The sequence below is a fragment of the Peromyscus californicus genome, unplaced genomic scaffold (genome assembly GCF_007827085.1).
Source record: "Peromyscus californicus insignis strain IS unplaced genomic scaffold, ASM782708v3 Scaffold_4__1_contigs__length_199733344, whole genome shotgun sequence".
Classification (NCBI taxonomy): Eukaryota; Metazoa; Chordata; class Mammalia; order Rodentia; family Cricetidae; genus Peromyscus; species Peromyscus californicus.
Genome location: NW_026294562.1, coordinates 69097110 through 69116637, shown reverse-complemented (window position 1 = coordinate 69116637; position 19528 = coordinate 69097110). Strand labels below are relative to the sequence as shown.

Sequence of the window (19528 nt, the reverse complement as noted above, 5' to 3'; positions counted from 1 at the left end):
TCCTAAGACTGGAACATGAGATCAAAAATCAGAGGAAAGGGAAACACCCCTGAACCCCATCTTGTATTTTGGGAACAACTCTGATGACCATCCATCAGGATCAGGAGGGGACATTAGCTCATAGAACCTAGAACTTGTACCTTCTGAGGTTCATTCAGTGGCTTAAGTTAACCTCCATGCCTCAGAAGGTACAAGTTTTAGGTTCTGTGAGCTAACATCCCCTCCTGATCCTGATGCCTCCCGGTATAATCTATATCAAATGCCTACATTTTCTAACTCAGAGTTACCACAGTCCAGGCAGATAACTACACTTTCATTCCTTAGTGGCAAAGAATTTAAGGTAAAGATTTACTAGGTTCCTCAGGATCACACAGTTATAGAGGTCACTTATCTAAGTCCAGATTCTGGCTCTCTATCCGGGCCACCTGTCATTTTCATAACTGTGGTGGGAGAATTCCCAGCACCCTTGACTCACTGCATCTATCCAGGTGTGACATCAGAGGAGACAGGTGAAAGTCGGGACCTTATTTTAGGTCACTGATGTTCCTGGGAGATGCAGGTATCTTTAGGAAGGGGCATCTATGTCTGAATACAACAGTCTGAGCTTGGTTTTTCAACTATTTCTCATTCTATGCTTCCTCCCACCCTCTTACCAAATTGCTGTCTTAGTTGACCCTCTGTCACCAATGGCTTAGCCCCCAGCTATGCGAAGGAGATAGTAAAATGAAAAGCTTGTTCTAAAGGTGGGCATAGGTGAGAAACAGGCAAGGGGACTGTGAAATTTGTGAGGTCAAACTGGCAGAGAAAATAAGAGAGGACATGAAGTTTCCATGAATTAATGGTGCTCAAGGAATGTGAGTTCCCTGTGAAGACATGGCATAAAGCTTATGGGGTCATCAAACGTTGGTGTCATTTAGGCAATTGGCTCCTGCCCCCTAGATAAATGAGTGGAGAAATGCATTTTTTTGGAATCACGGAATCCATTCCAAAAGTTGCAAGGAAATTCAGGTGAGTGTCTGCCATCAACTTGCTCCATCATACAACCTCCTCCCCCCCCCCCCCACCCTTATCAACACCAGTGAGCATGGAAAAATCTAGAAGGTGCAGGCAAGAGGAGGAATCCTGTTGACACCTCCGCTGGCAGAGAGGCCACTTCCGGAGTGCGTGTCTGCCTGGCTCCCAGCTGTTCTCCTTCTGCCTCTGCCAGAGAAGGACGGGAACAGCTGATGGCCTCACCCACAGCTTAGCTTGGCCCCATCATTAGCACATCCACCCCTGCAGCTGCCAAGGCAAAGACCGACCTGCCAGCAGGAGAGCAGCTGCCTGATTCTCTGATGAATATTCTGAGTACTGGAAGCTGAGCCCCAGTGCCCCTGGAGTGGGTTCAGTTTCTTTTCAGCACATCCCTAGGATGCATGCACTCTGCATGCCATGAGGTGAGAGCCTGTGTCTGTTTTTCACACCACTGTATCCCCCAGTTCCTAGCCCAACTCTTGGATCACAGTATGCAGGAAGGAAACGTGTTGACTCACGCAGGGCCTTCTGGCGCTGAAAACACCATGACTCCATCGAGAACTTGCCACTGAAACACAGACAGATGATAAATGGGACACCCACACTGGAGGAACCACGTGACTGTACTTAAAAGAAAGGGAAGTTCATTAGAGGGAATTAAAGGAATTCCCAGCAAAGACATTCCGATATTCCAATACCTCAGAAGCCAGGAGGTGCAGTGGATGCTGGCCTAACTCCAGGGGTTTTCTGACATATGATTTGAACACATAGAATGAGAGCTACATCCCTTGAATAAAACCAGGACCTGGGTTAAGACTCTATCGCAGGGTACATGTTTGCCTAGCATGTGAGGCCCTGGTTCCCATCCCTGGCACCACAATCTCCCCATTTAAAAAAAAAAAAAAATCTAAACAGATACTTTCAGGGCCACCCTTCTCAAGTTGTCAGGGTTATAAAAACACCAAGAGTTTCTCAAGGAACCTGTGATCTCTCTAGTCACTTATGTTGGCCCCCAAATCTGATAATTATTAGATGTTAAGTCCAAAGCAGGCTACAAAAATACCACTACTGCTAACAGTGTCCTGAATGACAGTCATGACTCAGCTCGGACTGCACTCTGAGCAGGTAAATAGAAGGATTGCTACCTAAAGTCAGCGTAGCTCGGAAATCTCATAAGGCAGGTTTCTGTTGGTGGGGGTCAGGATTACTGTCCTTAGCCACACACCCTACATCTCGGAGCCAGATACTTCCACCAATGAGCATCTAGTTTCTGATCAACACAGACAAGCCTATGACAGATCAAAGTCCCCTGTACCAGTTCTCAGGCTGTTCTGGCCTGTACCCCACCTCCCACTAACGCCCAAGGTATTCTAGCTCACATGCCTCCCTTAAAACTGGCAAGGCTTTCCCAGTTTTTACTGTCCTTCGGAGACAGCCATGGCAGTTTGACACCCCCCCCCCACCCAGTAAACCTTTTTTCTACCCACAGAGTGGTCTAGTTCTGTGGTTTCACTGCACCCTTGCTTACACTAGGGACTCAGAACTTCAAGCCTTTGCCACTTGGGTGTGGAGAGCAGGCTTACGATAAACGTGTGGTGTAAATGTTCCAAGTGGGAGAATGGTCTACAAGAATGGGTTTAGACAAGCGAACTCCCAAGCACCTGTCAGGTATGAACAGACTACGCTCTACAGAAAAGTTCCTGAATTGATATCATGGCCCAAAGTGCACAGAGCTCCCATGGAGGAGGCAGCTGAGAAAGGGAAAGCAGAAGGTTCTGGAAGAGATGATCTATGATAATAAAGAAAAATAAAATTTTCACTCTAAACTCTTGAGATAATAGAACGATCTGGAAGGGATGACAATATAGTATACCCAAAGACATGAAAAAAAAAAAAAAGGTAACTCCAGTGAACGACAACTAAAGGATATCACTTTAAAAAGTATCTAGCAAGTTTGGAGAACAAAATAAAGCTTTTACAAATGAGCATTTAAAGACAAGTGGGAAATGTAAAGTGATTCAATAGATGGCTTAAACGGTAACTTAGACACAGCTAAAAGGAGAATTGGTGAGATGGAGTTTAGTCTTGGAGACATGACTTGGAAAAGGAGGCAATGAAAGATCAAGGCAGAAGCAGAAGCAGAAGCTATGAACAGGGTCACTGACTAACAAGGCCCAAGGGTAAGTAAGAGCTTCAAAGGAGGTCATAAAGGAAAGGGGCAATGGTTAGTCATCTTCATAATGACTGGATTCAAGAAGCACAGGAAAGCCAGGCCTGGTGATATAGGTCATAATCCCATCTACCTGGGCAGTTGAAGCACGGGGTGGGGGTGGGGTGTCACAAGTTCAATCCCTGCCCAGGTTATGGAGTGAGTTCAAGGCCAGGTTGAACAACTTAATAAAACCTGGTCTCAGAATGTGTAGTAAAACAAAGATGGCTTGGGGTGTAGTTAAGCGGCTGCATGTGTCAGTATGTTTAAGGCCCTACCTTCAATCTCCAGTACCACAAAAAGACAAAGGAGGAGGAGACATAGGCAGAAGAAAAGAGAGGAATAGAGGGGGAAGAGGAGGAGGAAGAGATGGGGGTGGGGTGGGGGTGATACTGACATAAATAAAAATTATTCCATGTAAGATATAAACAAAAATAAATTCATATTAAATGGCAATAAAACTGTAAAAATGTGTAGACACACATATAATATGTGGACAACAACAAAGAACTACTTTGTCTAGAGGAAAAGACAGATTTAGGTACAATAGGCAACTATTACCCCAAAGAGACCTGAGCCATTTCGGGGAAGGCTGGGCTACACCAGGTCTCTATCTGCTCGAGGGAAACAATTGCCCATCTAGAATTCTACACAGAGCTAAACCCATGAAAGAGTTACATCTTTGCAGAAAGCAAATCTGTTTTGTTCATCAGAAACCTTCGGTGGAAGACACCTTTAACAAGGAGCGAGCTGAGCCCAGCAGCAGGGAGGTCTGCAGGTAGGATGTGGACGGGGGCTTGACTGTATTAGATGAGCCAGACTACTTCTGGGCTGACAAAACCAGACCAGAGTCCAGTATGGCCCCACTGCATTGTTTTTACTTTAAGGACTTACTTAATGTGTGTGTATTGGGGGGGGGGGGGGTGTGAGTGTGCATGTGTGCAAGCGTGTGTCTGAATATGTGTGTGTGTGTGTGTGTGTGTGTGTGTGTGTGTGTGTGTGTGTGTGTGTGTGTGTGTGTGTGTATATATATATATATATATATATATGACATGCACGCAGGTGCCTTTGAAGGCCAGAAGTGGGCATCAGATGCCCTAGAACTGGAGTCTTTGGTGGTTGTGAGCTGCCTGACATGCATGGGTTCTGGGAATTGATCCTGGGTCTTCTGCCTGAATAGCAAGTGCTCTTAAGGACCCGCGGCATCTCTACAGCTCCCCCAACCCCCCAGCCACGTTTCGACCAATGCATTAGTTACTCCTGTTGCTGTGACAAAGGTGACTTAGGGGAGGGGTGGCTACTTTGGCTCACAGTTTGAGGGTTCAGTTTGTCATGTTAGAGAAGGTGGGTCAGTGAGGACAGCCCGAGGTTGCAAGGGTATGCAGCTGATGCCACTCACACCCCAGGAAGCTGAGAGGGGTGAATCCTGGTGCTCAGCTGGCTTTCTGCTTTTCTCCCTTCTATTCCACAACGGTCTCCAGCCTGTGGAATGATACCAGCCATTTCAGTGAGTCTTTTCTCCCCAGTTAACCCTCTCTGGAAACACCCTCACTCATAAGTGGTTTTCCTAGAACAGTGGTTCTCAGCCTTCCTAATGCTGCAACCCTTTAATACAGTTCCTCATGTTGTGGTGACCCCAACCATAAAATTATTTTCATTGCTACTTCATAACTGTAATTTTGCTCTTGTTATGAACCATAATGTAAATATCTGATACGTGACCCCTGGTGGCAACTCACAGATTGAAAATCTCTGTCCTGGAAGATTCCAAATCCTGTGTTAACAATGAGGACCAATTGCAACAATCAATATACATTTCAAAAGAACAGAACTGAATCGCCAAACAACAGCAATCATGAAAACTCAGAAGTGCAGTGGGAAGCATGAACCCACGCTTAGCCTATGTGGCCGAGATGGGGGCAAAGGTTCTTTCCAGACTCTGTTAGTGAAGTGCAAACGTGAAAACCCAGACAGTACTAGTCAAAGTGTGCAAGCAGAACGGAGCTTAGAGCCTCTAAACTCACGGGTCTGGAAGGCGTAGACAGTCCTTTGGCCATACGATGGGGGGTGGGAGAGAAGGAAAAAGGCACATAAAAGGGCGAAAGCTAGAGCTGTTCTCATTAAAATAGGAAGTGGGGCGGAGAACGGTGCAAGTGTGTTGCCTGCTTCTATTTAGACTGCAGTGGTGGTGCTGGGGAGGAGTAGAAGATGAAAAACTGATAGTTCTCACAGGATTTCTACTGAATACATGTTCTACTAGTGTTAATAAACAGCATGCAAGATCACTGAGTTCAAAATCAATACCCACCAATAAGTTAAAAGAAGCATCATTTAGAACCGAAAAAAATGTATATCCATATGTAAAACAAGAATAGTCCGAGCTAGTACCTGTAGAAACTGAGTAATAGGCATACTTCTATGTAGTTATTGTTTTCCATACTGAAGACCTAGTGGCTAGAGAGATGGCTCAGCATGGAAGAGTGGTGGCTGCTGGTCCTGAAGATGCAGCAATTCACAACTCCTGCTCCGTGGATGCAATGGTCTGCCCTCTGGGGGTACCCTGCACTCAAGGGGCAGACGCTTTCACAGATACATAAACAACAAAACTAAAAATAGATCTTTAAAACAACCCAAACAGAAGTTAAAGATCTAAAGTAACAACTAAAAGTGCTCAGAGTATCTAGATAGAACTCCTGCAGAGCTATGCAAGGACTCTGGGGAGAAAGTCATCCAAACCATCCTGAATATCATTATCCAGAATGAGTAACTAGAAATGCCTATGTCTATGGCAGCAGCCTTGAGGTCATGAGAATGCTCATTCTCTGCCAAATTAGCTGAGATCTCTGCAGGGGACATTATGCAAACCCTCCAGGAAGATTCTAATATTCGCACAAAGGAATGGGACTTCATAAACAATCAAGACATGTTGAAAGGAAAGGAAGAATGGGAGAGATTAAGTCTTCTAAGAGCTGAGTATGGACAGGGCCCTTTAAATTATCATCTCCTGGCATTCTCTGGGTGAATGCAGAAGTAGACACTATAGAGTAGATGACCAAGGAAGAAAGAGATTATAAAATGTGTCTGAATGGAAGGGGAAGCAGAAAGAAGTTAAGAGCTGGAGGATGTGGAGGAAGGCTGTGAAGTGCTGTCCTCTGGACTGGACACAGCTATTGTACTCACCGGCTCACAGCAGCTGTGGTTACCTGCAAGGCCAAGCTGGGCAAAGTCCAAGAGCAGACGGGGTAGAAGACCCCCAGGCCCTACCTCCAACTGAGGAGCTACTGGAAGTTCGTAGCTTCTGGGGGGTGGAGGATCATTCTTTCTCCAGGATGTGGCCACTGGTAGGATTCCCATGCTCCAATGGATGGTCCCACACCCACGTACAGTTGGGCAGCACCAGCTGGACTCAGTGGGTTATCAAGAGAGAAAAGAGGTATCAAGTTGAAAGGGAGATATATTGGAGGGGAGTTGGAGGAGAAAATGGGAGGGGTATGATGGTATTTTATTGTATACATGCATAAAATTCTCAGGAATATAGAAAACAGCTGGGCGGTGGTGGCACATGCCTTTAATCCCAGCAGAGGAGGCAGAGCCAGGTGGATCTCTGTGAGTTTGAGGCCAGCCTGGTCTATGGAGCGAGATCCAGGACAGGCACCAAAACTTTACGGAGAAACCCTGTCTCAAAAAACAAAAAACAAACAAAAAAAGAATATAGAAAACAATTTGAGGTTTGGGGTTCCAGCAATCTTGGTTCTCCCAGCCTGGAGAGATTTCCTGTGATGCGGGATTTTCAGGGTGAGCCTAGCTGGCTGACTTCAGCATGGGATCTGTACTTCTGAACCTCTCCTCCTCTAGCTGGCTGACTTCAGCATGGGATCTCTGTACTTTGGAACCTCTCCTCCTCTAGCTGGCTGACTTCAGCATGGGATCTGTACTTCTGAACCTCTCCTCCTCAAGTCCTTCTTTCAGGAATTTTGTCACAGCAACAAGACATACTGCCAACCTGAGCACTTACGACCTCCCTGGAGATCATGGAAGGAAGCTCTCAGACCTGTGTTGACCAGAATGGGAAGCAGATTCAGTAATGGTTACTATGATCATGGGTTATTTAGATGTGCACAAAAATAGATGCTGATATCCTCTAATAATCAGAAAATACATTTCAGTTATAAGTCAATAGCCAAAGTTAACCTTTAGGAGAAATTATCAAATTTCTTTTGGAGTTCAGAAAAGAAGGAAACATTCATAAACCAAACTTAAAACAAAACAAAACAAAACCACCAAGAGGGCCAGCAAGTGGGGCTCAGTAGGTAAAGGCACTGCCCTGCAAGCCTGACAACCTGAGTTTGATCCTTTGACCCCACCATGGAAAAAAGAATTGACCACAGAAAGTTGCCCTTTGACCTCCATATGTGTGCCATATCACACATGAGCCTTCAGCACATATCACATGCATGCACACACACACACACACACACACACACACACACACACACACACACACACACACAGAGTAATTTTTAAAGTCATGTTTAAAAAATAGATAAATGAGAGCTGGAGAGCTGGCTCAGAGGTTAAGAGTAATGGTTGCTCTTCCAGGGGACCTGATTAGATCCCCAGCACCGGCAGGGTGGCTCACAACCATCTATAGCTCTAGGTCCAGGGCATCTGATGCTCTCTTCTGATTTCCAGGCATGCAAATGGTGCACAGACATATATGCAGGGAAGACTTTTACACATACACACACACACACACACACACACACACACACACGCACACACACACATACACACACGTGCATACACACACACACCACAGATAAATGGATGGTTTTCCCCACTCCCTTCACAGACAGACTAGTGTCGCTGTCAGCCTCAACCAGTCATAAGAAGAAACTTCCTTTTGCAATGGATAGCATACTCAGAACCACGGGTAAAGCTCTTGAGACCAAGTGACCGTTGCTATGGCATGGTGGCCCAATTCTTGGCCATAGACATCTATTTCACCCCCCCTCCAAGTCTCAGGGAACACTGTGGAGGGGGCATCAGAAAAAATGTCAAGATTCTTGGAAGGTTGACCAGGGCATGCCCTACATTTAGGAGTAGTTAGGTAACACAAATTGGACTTCCTGAGTTGAAGAGGAGGAAGGAGAAAGGAGGAAGGAAGGGGGTGCTCAAAGTTAAATAGGCCGGGGAGGATCTGGGGGAAGTGGGGGAGGGAGACAAATATGATCAAAACATATATGAAATTCTCAAAGAATAAATAACAATACTATTTTTAAAAGAGAAAGCAAGGATGCTAAGTGCTGGAGAAGGGACTGAGCATTGCCTAGCAACATCCTCCAGGAGGGACTGGGCTCCTGAGACTCAAGAAGGAAACAAGAGGTCACAAGTCTGAGAAAGCAGAAACTTAGAAGACTCTCCGGGGCCCGTCCTCAGCTTTGTAGCAGGAGTAGACAACTCAGAGAGGTGCTTGTGGTCCAGAGAGCTGAGTCCTGGAAGGAAACTTAGCTCTGAGAAGAGATTGGGAGACTGTAACGCTGCAGGTCTGGAGCTACAGCTCTCCACTGTTGTGGGGGGGGTGGGCTTTTCATGATGTGGCTGCTGTTTTGAGTTATCCCTGCTCTTGTAAGGAACTCTATACTCCTATTAGTAACCTCAGTGATAACTTATTAGTCCGCCCCCCCACTCCAAAAAAAAGGGAAGAAATGAAGCAAGCTACAAAATAATATCTACACCATGACTCCAATTCTCCTGTTCTCCTGTGTTTTTATAAACACATAAAATATTGGAACAGTGATTGTTTTAGGGGGTACAAAAATTGTGCATAATTTTTGCTTTATTTTTGTTTTCAGGCCGTTTCTTAAAATCTCTGTAACCTTACTTGCTATGTTGTATGAATGAAGAAAGATAAACAGTATGGAAGGCTGGAAAAAAGATAAATAACAATAAGCTAGTCAGAGAAAATGTATAAACAAAACTAGTCTGAGAATATCTTATAGTCATGAAAATGTCAGTTCAAAGATGAAAATATATCACATCTAGCCTGTCAAAATGTAAAAGCTAGAAAATAGCAAATATGCCTAATTTTGTGTAATCAAAACTCTCCAAGTAGGAATTTTTTCCCTTTGTGGAGCCAATTTGAAAAGCAATTTAACAAAGTATATTAAAGTGGAAAATGAACGTACTGTACAACTCAGCAATTCCCTCATAATAGGTCCCCCAGAGCTCAGGCTCACACAGAAAGAGACAGGCTGAGGATCCACCACTGTGATGGAAAAAGCTGGGGGAAGCAGGTATTTGTCAACAGAGGAGAGCAGAATTTACAGAGCCTACCCGTTCAATTAAAAAGAGTGAGTCAAGTACAAATGCCAGTGTGAATAAAGCTTAAAAACATGTTGATGCTTCAAAAATGACGCAAAACAAAACCCTGAAGGCTGCAAATGTCATCTGCAGTAAGGAACCATTAGTCTAACATTTAAATGCAAAAGCAACATCAGGGACTGATTGGAGAAATGTATATTTAAGACCCACCAGCTACTCAGAAAGGAAGAAGGTTGGCTGGGTGGGAAAAGGGTGTGTGGCTACACACATATCTTTTAACATTTTAGACCTTTAAAGTTTAGACGTTCTAAATCATGTATAATAAAATCTAGTGAGTAAGAATATGGATGTGTTACTTACTCTGGGTCCTTTGCTCAACTTTCTTTCTCAGTCCTCTTTTTCTTACTATACTAAATTATGTTGAAGTTGACTTGAAAAATTATTTTAGCTTGAAATGTTTACTTGGTGCTATGGTTTGAATGTGAAGCACTCCTGTCTGTCCCCATAAGCAGGGACAGAGTTCATATGTTTGAACACTTAGACTCCAGCAGTCTGGAGAGGTGCAGAGCCTTTGATATGGGTCCTAACTGTCAGATACAGTACTGGAGGGACAGGCCCCAAGGGTCTAAAGGTCAGCCTAGCTCTTTGTTTCTGATTCACTAAGATCTGACTTTCATATATATATATATATATATATATATGCATGTATATGTATATATGTGTGTATATGTGGTTTGTATGGTTATATATAATATATAACATAATAATAAAACATATATATTTATATATATGGTTTTTAGAGACAGGGTTTCTCTGCATAGCCCTGGCTATCCTGGAACTTACTCTGTAGACCAGGCTAGCCTCAAATGCAGAGATTTGCTTTCTGCCTTGCGAGTGCTTGGATTAAAAGCATGCACCACCACTGCCTGGCTTAAGATCTGATTTTCTACACTCCAAGTTCCTTCCACCATGCCTTCCTGCATGATGCTCTTTGAGCCATGAATTGAATAAGTCCCTCGCCCTTCAAGTCACTTCTGTCAATCGTTTTGTCACAATGTCAAGGAAAGTAACTAGCACACTTGGTCTATCTCATTTTAGGAGTATGCCTGCTCCATTAACCAGAGAACAGCAGCCCTTTAAACCACAGACCAGCTGGAGAGATGGCTCAGTGGTTAAAAGCAGAGGGCCTGAGGTTGGTTCCCAGCACCCACATTGCTCAGCTCACATCACGTGTAACTACAGCTCCATGGGATCTGACACCCTCTTCTGGCCTCTGAAGGCATTTGCATTCATATGTATGTGCCCTGCATACTCCCACACAAACACACAGATTTGAAGTACTAAGGTATTTATTTATAAAATAATATATCATGAGACAATTCAAAATCCTAATGCAAGCTCCAATAATATTACCTGGATATTAAGGGATTCAAAACAAAGCAAAACAAGTAAAATCAGGTTCTCAGATCACATTCAAGTTCAAGTGAGCATAGACAGACAGACAGACAGACAGACAGACAGACAGACAGACACATACACACAGAATGCTTACATCCTCTCCTGGCTTGAATGTCAGATGACATAAGACAGTTTTGGGTTTGAATGCTGAATGGTGCTTAGCATGCCTCTGCTCAGGGAGGCATTCACAGGGACACCAGCATCTGTAGGGGGTCATCTAAAGGGCTATGGAGGCCAAAGCATCTTCAGGAAGCAGGCAGAAGGTCCAGGTACCCAAGGAGGCTACCCAATTTTTAAAACAGTTGCCAGGAAGCTGGGCTCTTAATGTATAGCCTTGGGATGACATAAAAGCTTAAAGGATAAAAAAAATATCAATATGAGGCTGAATTATTCAGCTTCTCCTCCTCATCTGTCAGTTGAAGGCAAGGTATATTGGGCACTAAATAAAGTCCAAGGAAACAGGATGAAAAATGACTTGCAGGAAGTAGGAAGGGTTGAAACAGCGGTCTGTCCAAAGCACAAGACCTCAAGCACACATTTGAATTGGAAAGCAGAGTCTCTGACCTGCATTACCAATTCTGTTGAACATCAGATGGGATTTCCAATCTCACTGCTATGAGCATTGTATTATGCCAAAGATAGAGTACACAGATTACCGGATGCTTACCATGGCTGGGGTATGGCCTACTTTTCCCTTGTGAGATAGCATGGAAATGACCTTGCATCTGTCACCTCCAGGCACCATCTGAAGCCCCAGTGTCCTCTGCTGTGGGAAGAGGGCAGGAACAGGACAAGCTGCAGCGATTCCTCTCCCTGGTGCTGCCTGAGATCTTGGCATGGTGCCTAGCTCCAGTGTCCTCAGTGTTTTTTTTTTTTTTTTTGATATCTACATGCTCGTATAAAAATTCTGGGTTTAGTAAAATACTAACTGCACATATAGAACGAAACAGCTACGTGGAATACAAAACCTTCTATCTAGACTATGTTCACCTCACTTCTCAGTCCTGACATCCAGAATTGTTTAAACCCTGCTGTGTGGGGTGCAGATTGAGGGTTGTGGGGCCATGTGCGGTACAGGCTGAGGGTTGTAGGATTGTGTGGGGTACAGGGCTGAGGGTAGTAGGGGCCGTCTGTGGGGGTGCAGGCTGAGGGTTGTGGGGCCGTGTGAGGTACAGGCTGAGGGTTGTGGGGCCATGTGGGGTGCAGGGCTGAGGGTTGTGGGGCATGTGGGGTGCAGGCTTGAGGGTTGTGTGGCGTGTGGGGTACAGGCTGAGGGTTGTGGGGCATGTGGGGTGCAGACTGAGGGTTGTGGGGGGTGGTGTGGGGTGTAGGCTGAGGGTTGTGGGGCCATGTGGGGTGCAGGCTGAGGGTTGTGTGGGGCCATGTAGGGTACAGGCTGGAGGGTTGTGGAGCCATGTGGGGTACAGGCTGAGGGTAGTAGGGCCGTGTGGGGTGCAGGCTGAGGGTTGTGGGGGCCATGTGGGGTACAGGCTGAGGGTAGTAGGGCCGTGTGGGGTGCAGGCTGAGGGTTGTGGGGCCATGTGAGGTACAGGCTGAGGGTAGTAGGGCCGTGTGAGGTACAGGCTGAGGGTTGTGGGGCCATGTGGGGTAGCAGGCTGAGGGTAGTAGGGCCGTGTGAGGTACAGGCTGAGGGTTGTGGGGCCCATGTGGGGTGCAGGCTGAGGGTTGTGGGGCATGTGGGGTGCAGGCTTGAGGGGTTGTGGGCGTGTGGGGTGTAGGCTGAGGGTTGTGGGGGTGTGGGGTGTAGGCTGAGGGTTGTAGGGCCATGTGGGGTGCAGGCTGAGGGTTGTGGGGCCATGTGGGGTACAGGCTGAGGTTTGTGGGGCCATGTGGGGTACAGGCTGAGGGTTGTGGGGTTATGTGGGGTGCAGGGCTGAGGGTTGTTGGGTTACCCATGTGTTTTCCAAACACATATTCAAAAACACTTATCAAAACCTGTCTTTGGAAATCAGAGACATAGTGGGAACAACAGAGCTTTAAAAAGCTCCTAGAATATACTTGGATACAAAAAAAAAAAAAAAATTTTTTTTTTTTGCAACTGTCATGAGCTCCTCACAGCACCATCTAGGGTAGGAAGAAATCTACTTAGCTTCTTTAAATGACGGGAGCTTCCGTCCTTGAAAATATTTTTTGTGTGCAATTTTCACAGCTGCAACATTTGTCTAATTAGGTATATGTTGACTTTGAATTTTCGTAGATTTTTGAAAAGAAAGTTTTAAAACATTTTAAAATGGATTTAATGTTTGTTTCCACAAGGAAGGAAGAGTAGGAGCCAAATGACAGTGTAGGGAAGAGAATGTCAACTGTGCTAATAAGGGCATGGCTGCCTTCTAGCTGGGCATGGCAGAGGTGCGGGTACTTCTTCGTGTTCCTCCTCGAAACTACAGTAAAACGGCACTTATCCTAACAGCAACATTAACCATAAGATGTGAAGAATAGCAAGAGTAAGATGATGTGCAGCTCTGGGCCAAGCTCGGGGATAAGAGTGTGCTGTGTGGGTTCTGTCCTGTGGTGGTTTGAATGAAAAACATTCCCCCATAGTCTCAGGCATTTTGGCCCCAGCTGGTGGAGCTGTTCTGTCTGCCAAGGAGGTGTGGCCTTGCTGGTGGGTGCATGTTACTGGGGCTGGGATTTGAGAGTTTAGAGACTCCCACCATTTCTAGTTTGCTGTCTTTGCTTCCTTTTTGCAGTTTAAGATGTGAGCCCCAGCTTCCAGATCACGCCACCATGCCTGGTGCCTTTGCTTCTCCATTATAGAGTAACCTCAGGGGACTATAAGCCCTGATACATTATTTTTTTCTATAAGTTGCTTTGGTCATAGTGTTTTATCATAGCAATGGAAAAGTAACTAATGCACATCATTAGAACCACTCCAGAGGGAAAGGAAGGGGCGGGTGGGGGGGAAGAGGGAGAGGGGGAGTCGGAGCAAGCACCAACCTCCCTAGAGAATAGGAAAGCCATTAGAGGCAAGAAGGACATGCAAAGCCCTGGAAGGGGGCCTGTGCACCTCTCATGGGCCTGGAAAATGAGAATTCGAAGCTCTAAGTTGGCTTGAAAGCTGGCATGGTAGCTGCCTGCCTCCCCAGTCCCCAGGACACAAGGATGCATCGGGGAGACACAGCAGCACAAGAACTTCTGAGCTCAAGAGCACTCCCATGCCCACCTCAGCCAGACCCTAGAGAGGAGAGGCCACAAAGTACTGAATTAAAGACAGAAACATTAAATAGAAACAAAGGTGACATGACAACATGGCATCCTCTTCAACCCTGTCCTGCTGCACTCCAAAGCCTTGGAGCCAGGGCTAAAACCTCCAGCAGGAGATAGGGGGATTTAAAAACAAAACAAAACAAAAAAAAACCAAGAAATTGGTAAGCCCAAAGGGAAAACAACACTTATACCAGAACCAATGCTATATGGAGGTCTCCCAATAAAATGTAGCCTCCTTCCCCATGGATAAACCCATTTGTGGAAGCACATGGAACTTCCAATCAGTTCAGAACTCCGTTACTAAATGGCAAGAGTGAACCCAAAATCAGATGTTTGGAGAAAGTCAGAGATTCTTCCAAAGGGGGAAGAGAAGAATCTCAAAATTCACAGTGACCCTGAGGTGAACAGAGTGTCTACCAACCAATGGTGTCTTCAGAGCTAACAGGAATCAAAAAAAAAAAAAAATCACTAAAACATGCTACACAAAATGTAAAAATTATAGTTAGAAAGAAAAGATAGGAAAAGAAATATATTTAAAATATGAACAATGAGCATGCTATTAACTTCTCATGTTCTCAAGCAGGAGTGTGGGCATAGAGACAAAAAAGAAATTCCTTATTGAATACCGAGGACATATGACTTCTTACCAAATCAGCAATCGAGGATGGAATGGAGAACACACACAAAGAAAAAAGCCTGGAATGTTGGCCATACCCTTGCATGTCTATATAGATACATGCATACACACATATACATAATATATACTGTATCATATTCATATACACACAAATATATATGCATGTTGTGTGTGTGTGTGTGTGTGTGTTGTGTGTGTGTGTGTGAGGAGAGAGAGAGGAGAGGGAGAGAGAGAGAGAGGAGAGAGAGAGAGAGAGAGCGCACATTTCTATGGGAAAGAAATGTGCTCAGCTTCTTTAGATTATTTAGCCTCATTTCTCTTTTAAAAATAAAATTTGTTTCCACAAGAAAGGAATAGAAGCCAAGTAGAGCCAAATATCAGTGGAAGGAAGAAAATGTTTATATGTCAAGTATGGCAATAATTTTATACGTGTAAACACACACAACACACACACACACACACACACACACACACACGTGTGTGTGTGTGTGTGTGTGTGTGTGTGTGTGTGTGTGTGTGTGTGTGTTTATGACGTTTATGAAGGGTACAGCAGGCACAAGCTTTCTAGTAGAACTCTGGCTTTTAAGAAGTGCCAGTGTGCACAACTACACATATCCTTGCCTTCCAGAGTTCTGTGCAACTGGCAACGTCCCTGGGTCATAAAACTGCCACTGAGGTCTGTGAATCTGCTAAAAGGCTTATCAAAATACTATTTTCCTGAAAAAAGGGGGGTATTGTAGTCTTTCCCCCTTTGCCTCTTTTTCTCTGTTGCTGCCTAGAATGCAGGTATGAGAACAATGCAGGTAATGCAGCCAGGATGAGACCAAAAGGACAGTAAGTTTAAGTACAGCAGTAACATCTAAGAACAGCAGATACAAAGAATGTGCAGTCTCCCTGATTGTAGCCCTGGCCTGCAACACCTGTAAAATCACGCCTGTACTGTTCACACTTCCTAGTGGCTCTCTCTGTTAAAAAAAAAAAACACCCCGAAATCATGGGTTTCTGTTATTTGCAACTAAAAGCAGCCTTCATACATTCACAGTTATCAAAGAACTATCTTGATGGAGAGATGGGCTCAGGCAGTTAAGAGCACTGGCTGCTCCTCTTTCCAGAGGACTCAGGTTTCAGTTCCTAGCACCTACACTGCAGCTCACAAACATCAGTAGAATCCAGTTCTAGGGGATCTGGTGCCCTCTTATAGCCTCTGCAGACACCACACAAAGCACACACACAGAGCAGACATACATGCAAGCAAAATATCCATACACATAAAACTTTTTTCAAAATGTGTAACACCCAAATACTCTTCCCTCAGAAGTTTCTGGAACATGTACATCACATTTTTTTTTTTAAGGAAGGGAGAAAAAGTTATGTGCACAGAAAAGAGAAGTGAGGCAATATGGGAAGGATGTGAGAGAACTTCCCAGGCTCTTAGTTAAGGATAGCCCTGGAGCAATTGCTGAATCATGTTTCTAAAGAATAACCAGTTCATGGGGGCTGGGGGGAGATAGCTCAATTGGGAAATTGTTTGCTGTGCAACCATGAGGACCTGAGTTCAATTCCCCAAATTTACACCAAAAGTCTGGCTTGATGGTGCACACTTGCAATCCCATGGCTAAGAGGCAGTGATGGGTAGATCCCTAGGGCTTACTGGTCAACCAGTCACCCCTACTTGATGCATTCCAGCCAGTGAGAGACACTGTGGTACCTGAGTGGTTTAAAAAAAAAAAAGTGTGTGGTACCTGAGGACTGACACTGAAGACTGGCTTCTGTCCTCTACATGTACCCCCCCCCCCCCCCCATAAACTCCTCATACACATACACGAACCACACAAGTAACATGAAGGTTCAAGGAAAGAAGTCACCAAGGAGAGGAAACTCACGTGGTCTGACTCAGGATGGACTGGACTACGATTTGCGACAGTGTTGGAGAGAACACCCCAGGTGAGGACAAGGAGGAACATCAAGCCTACAACCCAAGAGCTGCTGTGATGCAAGTAAGCATCTTGAGAGGGATGGGGTGATGAGGGCAGCCTGGATGGAAAGGTGCACTAAAGGGGAAGGAGATTCGGAGATGGGAACACACCCCTCGCAGTTGGTGGCTTATGTTATGACGGGAGACTCAGGGGAGATGTCAGCATGAGGCATCGGGAGAAGGCAGCAGATAGCACTGTTGTAGTGAAGAATATTGCGGGGAGTGGAGGGCTTGGGACCCAGAACTCTGTTTTGGACATGTTTGGGCTGAGCTGTGCTGGGGCTTGGGGTAATGCAGGCGGCTACGGTCAAACTCAGGATATGCTCAGCCCTCAACAAGTAATGATTCCTCTCTTCTGCCAACATGAATAAATGCTTCGTGTGTTTGCATTTTAAACATCTTCAGTGACACGATTTGGGGCAGGGACTGAGATTTGATCCTGAGACTCTAAGTGTAAACATGCCCTGAACTTGGAATATTAAACCACAATACTTAAGCCACTAAATGTGTGTTGGCCTGAATGCCTTGCTGAAGCTGTCTTTATCCCAAGGCAGGGCTCTGTCTACCAAAACTGCAGCCATGAAGTAATAAATACCGCCCCCCCCCCCCAATAATTCCCCAACTATTAGCTTTATTTAATAAACATTTGTCTCTAAAAAATATCAGCTGTGCTCGGACTTCTGTTTATGTGTGTGAGGCATGTGCCAAGTTCAGGACCACCTCAGGCATACTTTGAAACTTAGTTTACATGTTTCTAAAGTACATTTGCTATAAAACCTTCAAAGGATTCAGTTTGTACAAAACTCTTCCAAAAACACCTTTGACTGCGTTTTCATCCACAGGTCCCAGAGAGTTCTCTAAACAGTCTTCAGTGTTGTTGCCTTTCTCACAGATACTACCTTGATGTGTGCAATCTTTTAATTTAATCACCAATTTGACAGGTTGGTCTATATTGCTGTGTAGATATTTATGGGAGCTAGGATTTGGTCACATTATGACAGATATGATGGGGTGGAGAGTTAACGGTGACAACTGAGAAATAAAACGTTTCGTGTTGGAAATTCTGAACGGTGGAGGGACTAGTTGCTGAAAACTAAATGCCTGTTACATAGAATCACAGAGTCGGAGGCCAAGGAGAATTATTCATTGGTGAACAGCGCCCCTAGCGGCAGAAGGGAGCCAGCAGCGATGGTGGCCAGGGAAGCTCCCGAATTTTAAAAAGGCACCTGCTGTGAGTTCTCATTATGCAAACAGAATCCACAGGTGCCCAGGCTTTAAGAAGATTCAACTCAGGGAAATACAAGTCTGTGAAAACGCCTTTAATGTATGCACTTTCGTTTAACTCCGAAGTGGGTTCTCGCTCTACACGAGGTCTTGATGTAAGCGATTATTTATCACCAACCATGAGTGAGATGGGAAAAGTGTTCCGTTAAAGTTTGATCACTACTGACAATTAGGGAGTGCAGCGGGAGATCGGTAAGCGACGACATAGGCAAGGAAGTCAATTAAAACATAAAAGTAAAGAGCGCTGCAGGTACACCTGTGTGTGGGGGGGGGGCGGGGTGGGCATCTGCGTGGCCATCGTGCGTACCCCAGTTATGTCAAGGCGGTGGTGGAAAAGAAACCTCGTGGGGGGTTGACTCCGAAGCTGGGTGGAGGAACTTGCTAACCCACCGGATTAGTAAAACGACCCCACGCGCACCCTCTAAGGCGACACGTGTAACTGTCAAGACACTGAGAGAGCCTTAGGAGCAAATGTCACTCCAAGAGGGGAAGCTGTGCCTTTTCGTCCAGACATTAGTTGCTTCAAGGCCCAGAGCCAAGTGTCTTCTCCACACACACACACATCCCCAACCCCCAGAGTGGGCACCTGGCAGGGGACGGGTGTCGAGACGCAGGGAGCGCGAGCCCGGGGGTTCCGCAGATGCGCCCCGGTGCGTCTCCTCTCCCCGCGGCTGTGGCACGCGGAGACCCCCAGATTGGCTCGAGGTGGCGGGGAAGGGACGCGCGGGCAGCCGCCTGCACGGGTGACTTACCTCGGGCCGCATGGGGCGCCAGCAGGGCCCCGGCCAGGGCCAGCAGGAGGGCGCGGGCAGGGGGCGCGCGCCGCGGCGGGCGCTCTGCCATTGTCGCCGGCCTGGCGTGCAGCTGCTTCGGGGGCCCAGCAGCCAGCGCTGCAGCATCCCACGCGGGCGCAGAGCCGCGGGACGTCCTACTGCCCTGAGTCTGCCGCGACCCCCTCGCGCAGCGCCCCGGCCGCAGAGCAGAGAGTCTAGCCTTTCATTTTTCAAAAAAAAACTTTCTCCCCTCCCCGTGTGTGTGCGTGCGCGCGCGCGCTACTCTGGCACGAGCGGCCCTTGACCGTTGCAATAAATGAGCAGCCTGTCCGAGTTGGCGCCGGGGACCAGCGATCTGAGGGCGGGCCTGTGCAATGGATCCGCGGCCAGCAGTCGCCGTTCTCATTACCACGGAACAAATTAGCGTCTCCCCCGCACCCCGCCCGCCTGCGGCGTCCCGCGGGTCCTAGAGACCGCTCCGGGGTCCCCGCCCGCCCGGGTCCCGCCCACTCCCGGGGGCGGCTGGATGCAGGATGCCCCCGGGACACTGAGTGCGGGCCGCCCGCGTAGACTGGGTTCCGTGGCGACGACGGCGCGGGAACTCACACTTCCCAGCCTCAGGATGA

General features: G+C 46.4%; 1 protein-coding gene across 2 annotated transcripts in view; it reads right to left on the bottom strand.

Moving 5' to 3' along the window:
- Adam12 (ADAM metallopeptidase domain 12) overlaps positions 1-19320 on the bottom strand; it is a 327810-nt gene extending 308490 nt beyond the window's left edge. For both annotated transcript variants that reach the window (XM_052711869.1, XM_052711870.1), the window contains exon 1: positions 18882-19320. In XM_052711869.1, the coding sequence (XP_052567829.1) occupies positions 18882-18972 (91 nt within the window). In that variant the 5' untranslated portion in view covers positions 18973-19320. The remainder of the gene's footprint in view (positions 1-18881) is intronic.
- Between the last annotated feature and the right edge of the window lie 208 nt (positions 19321-19528).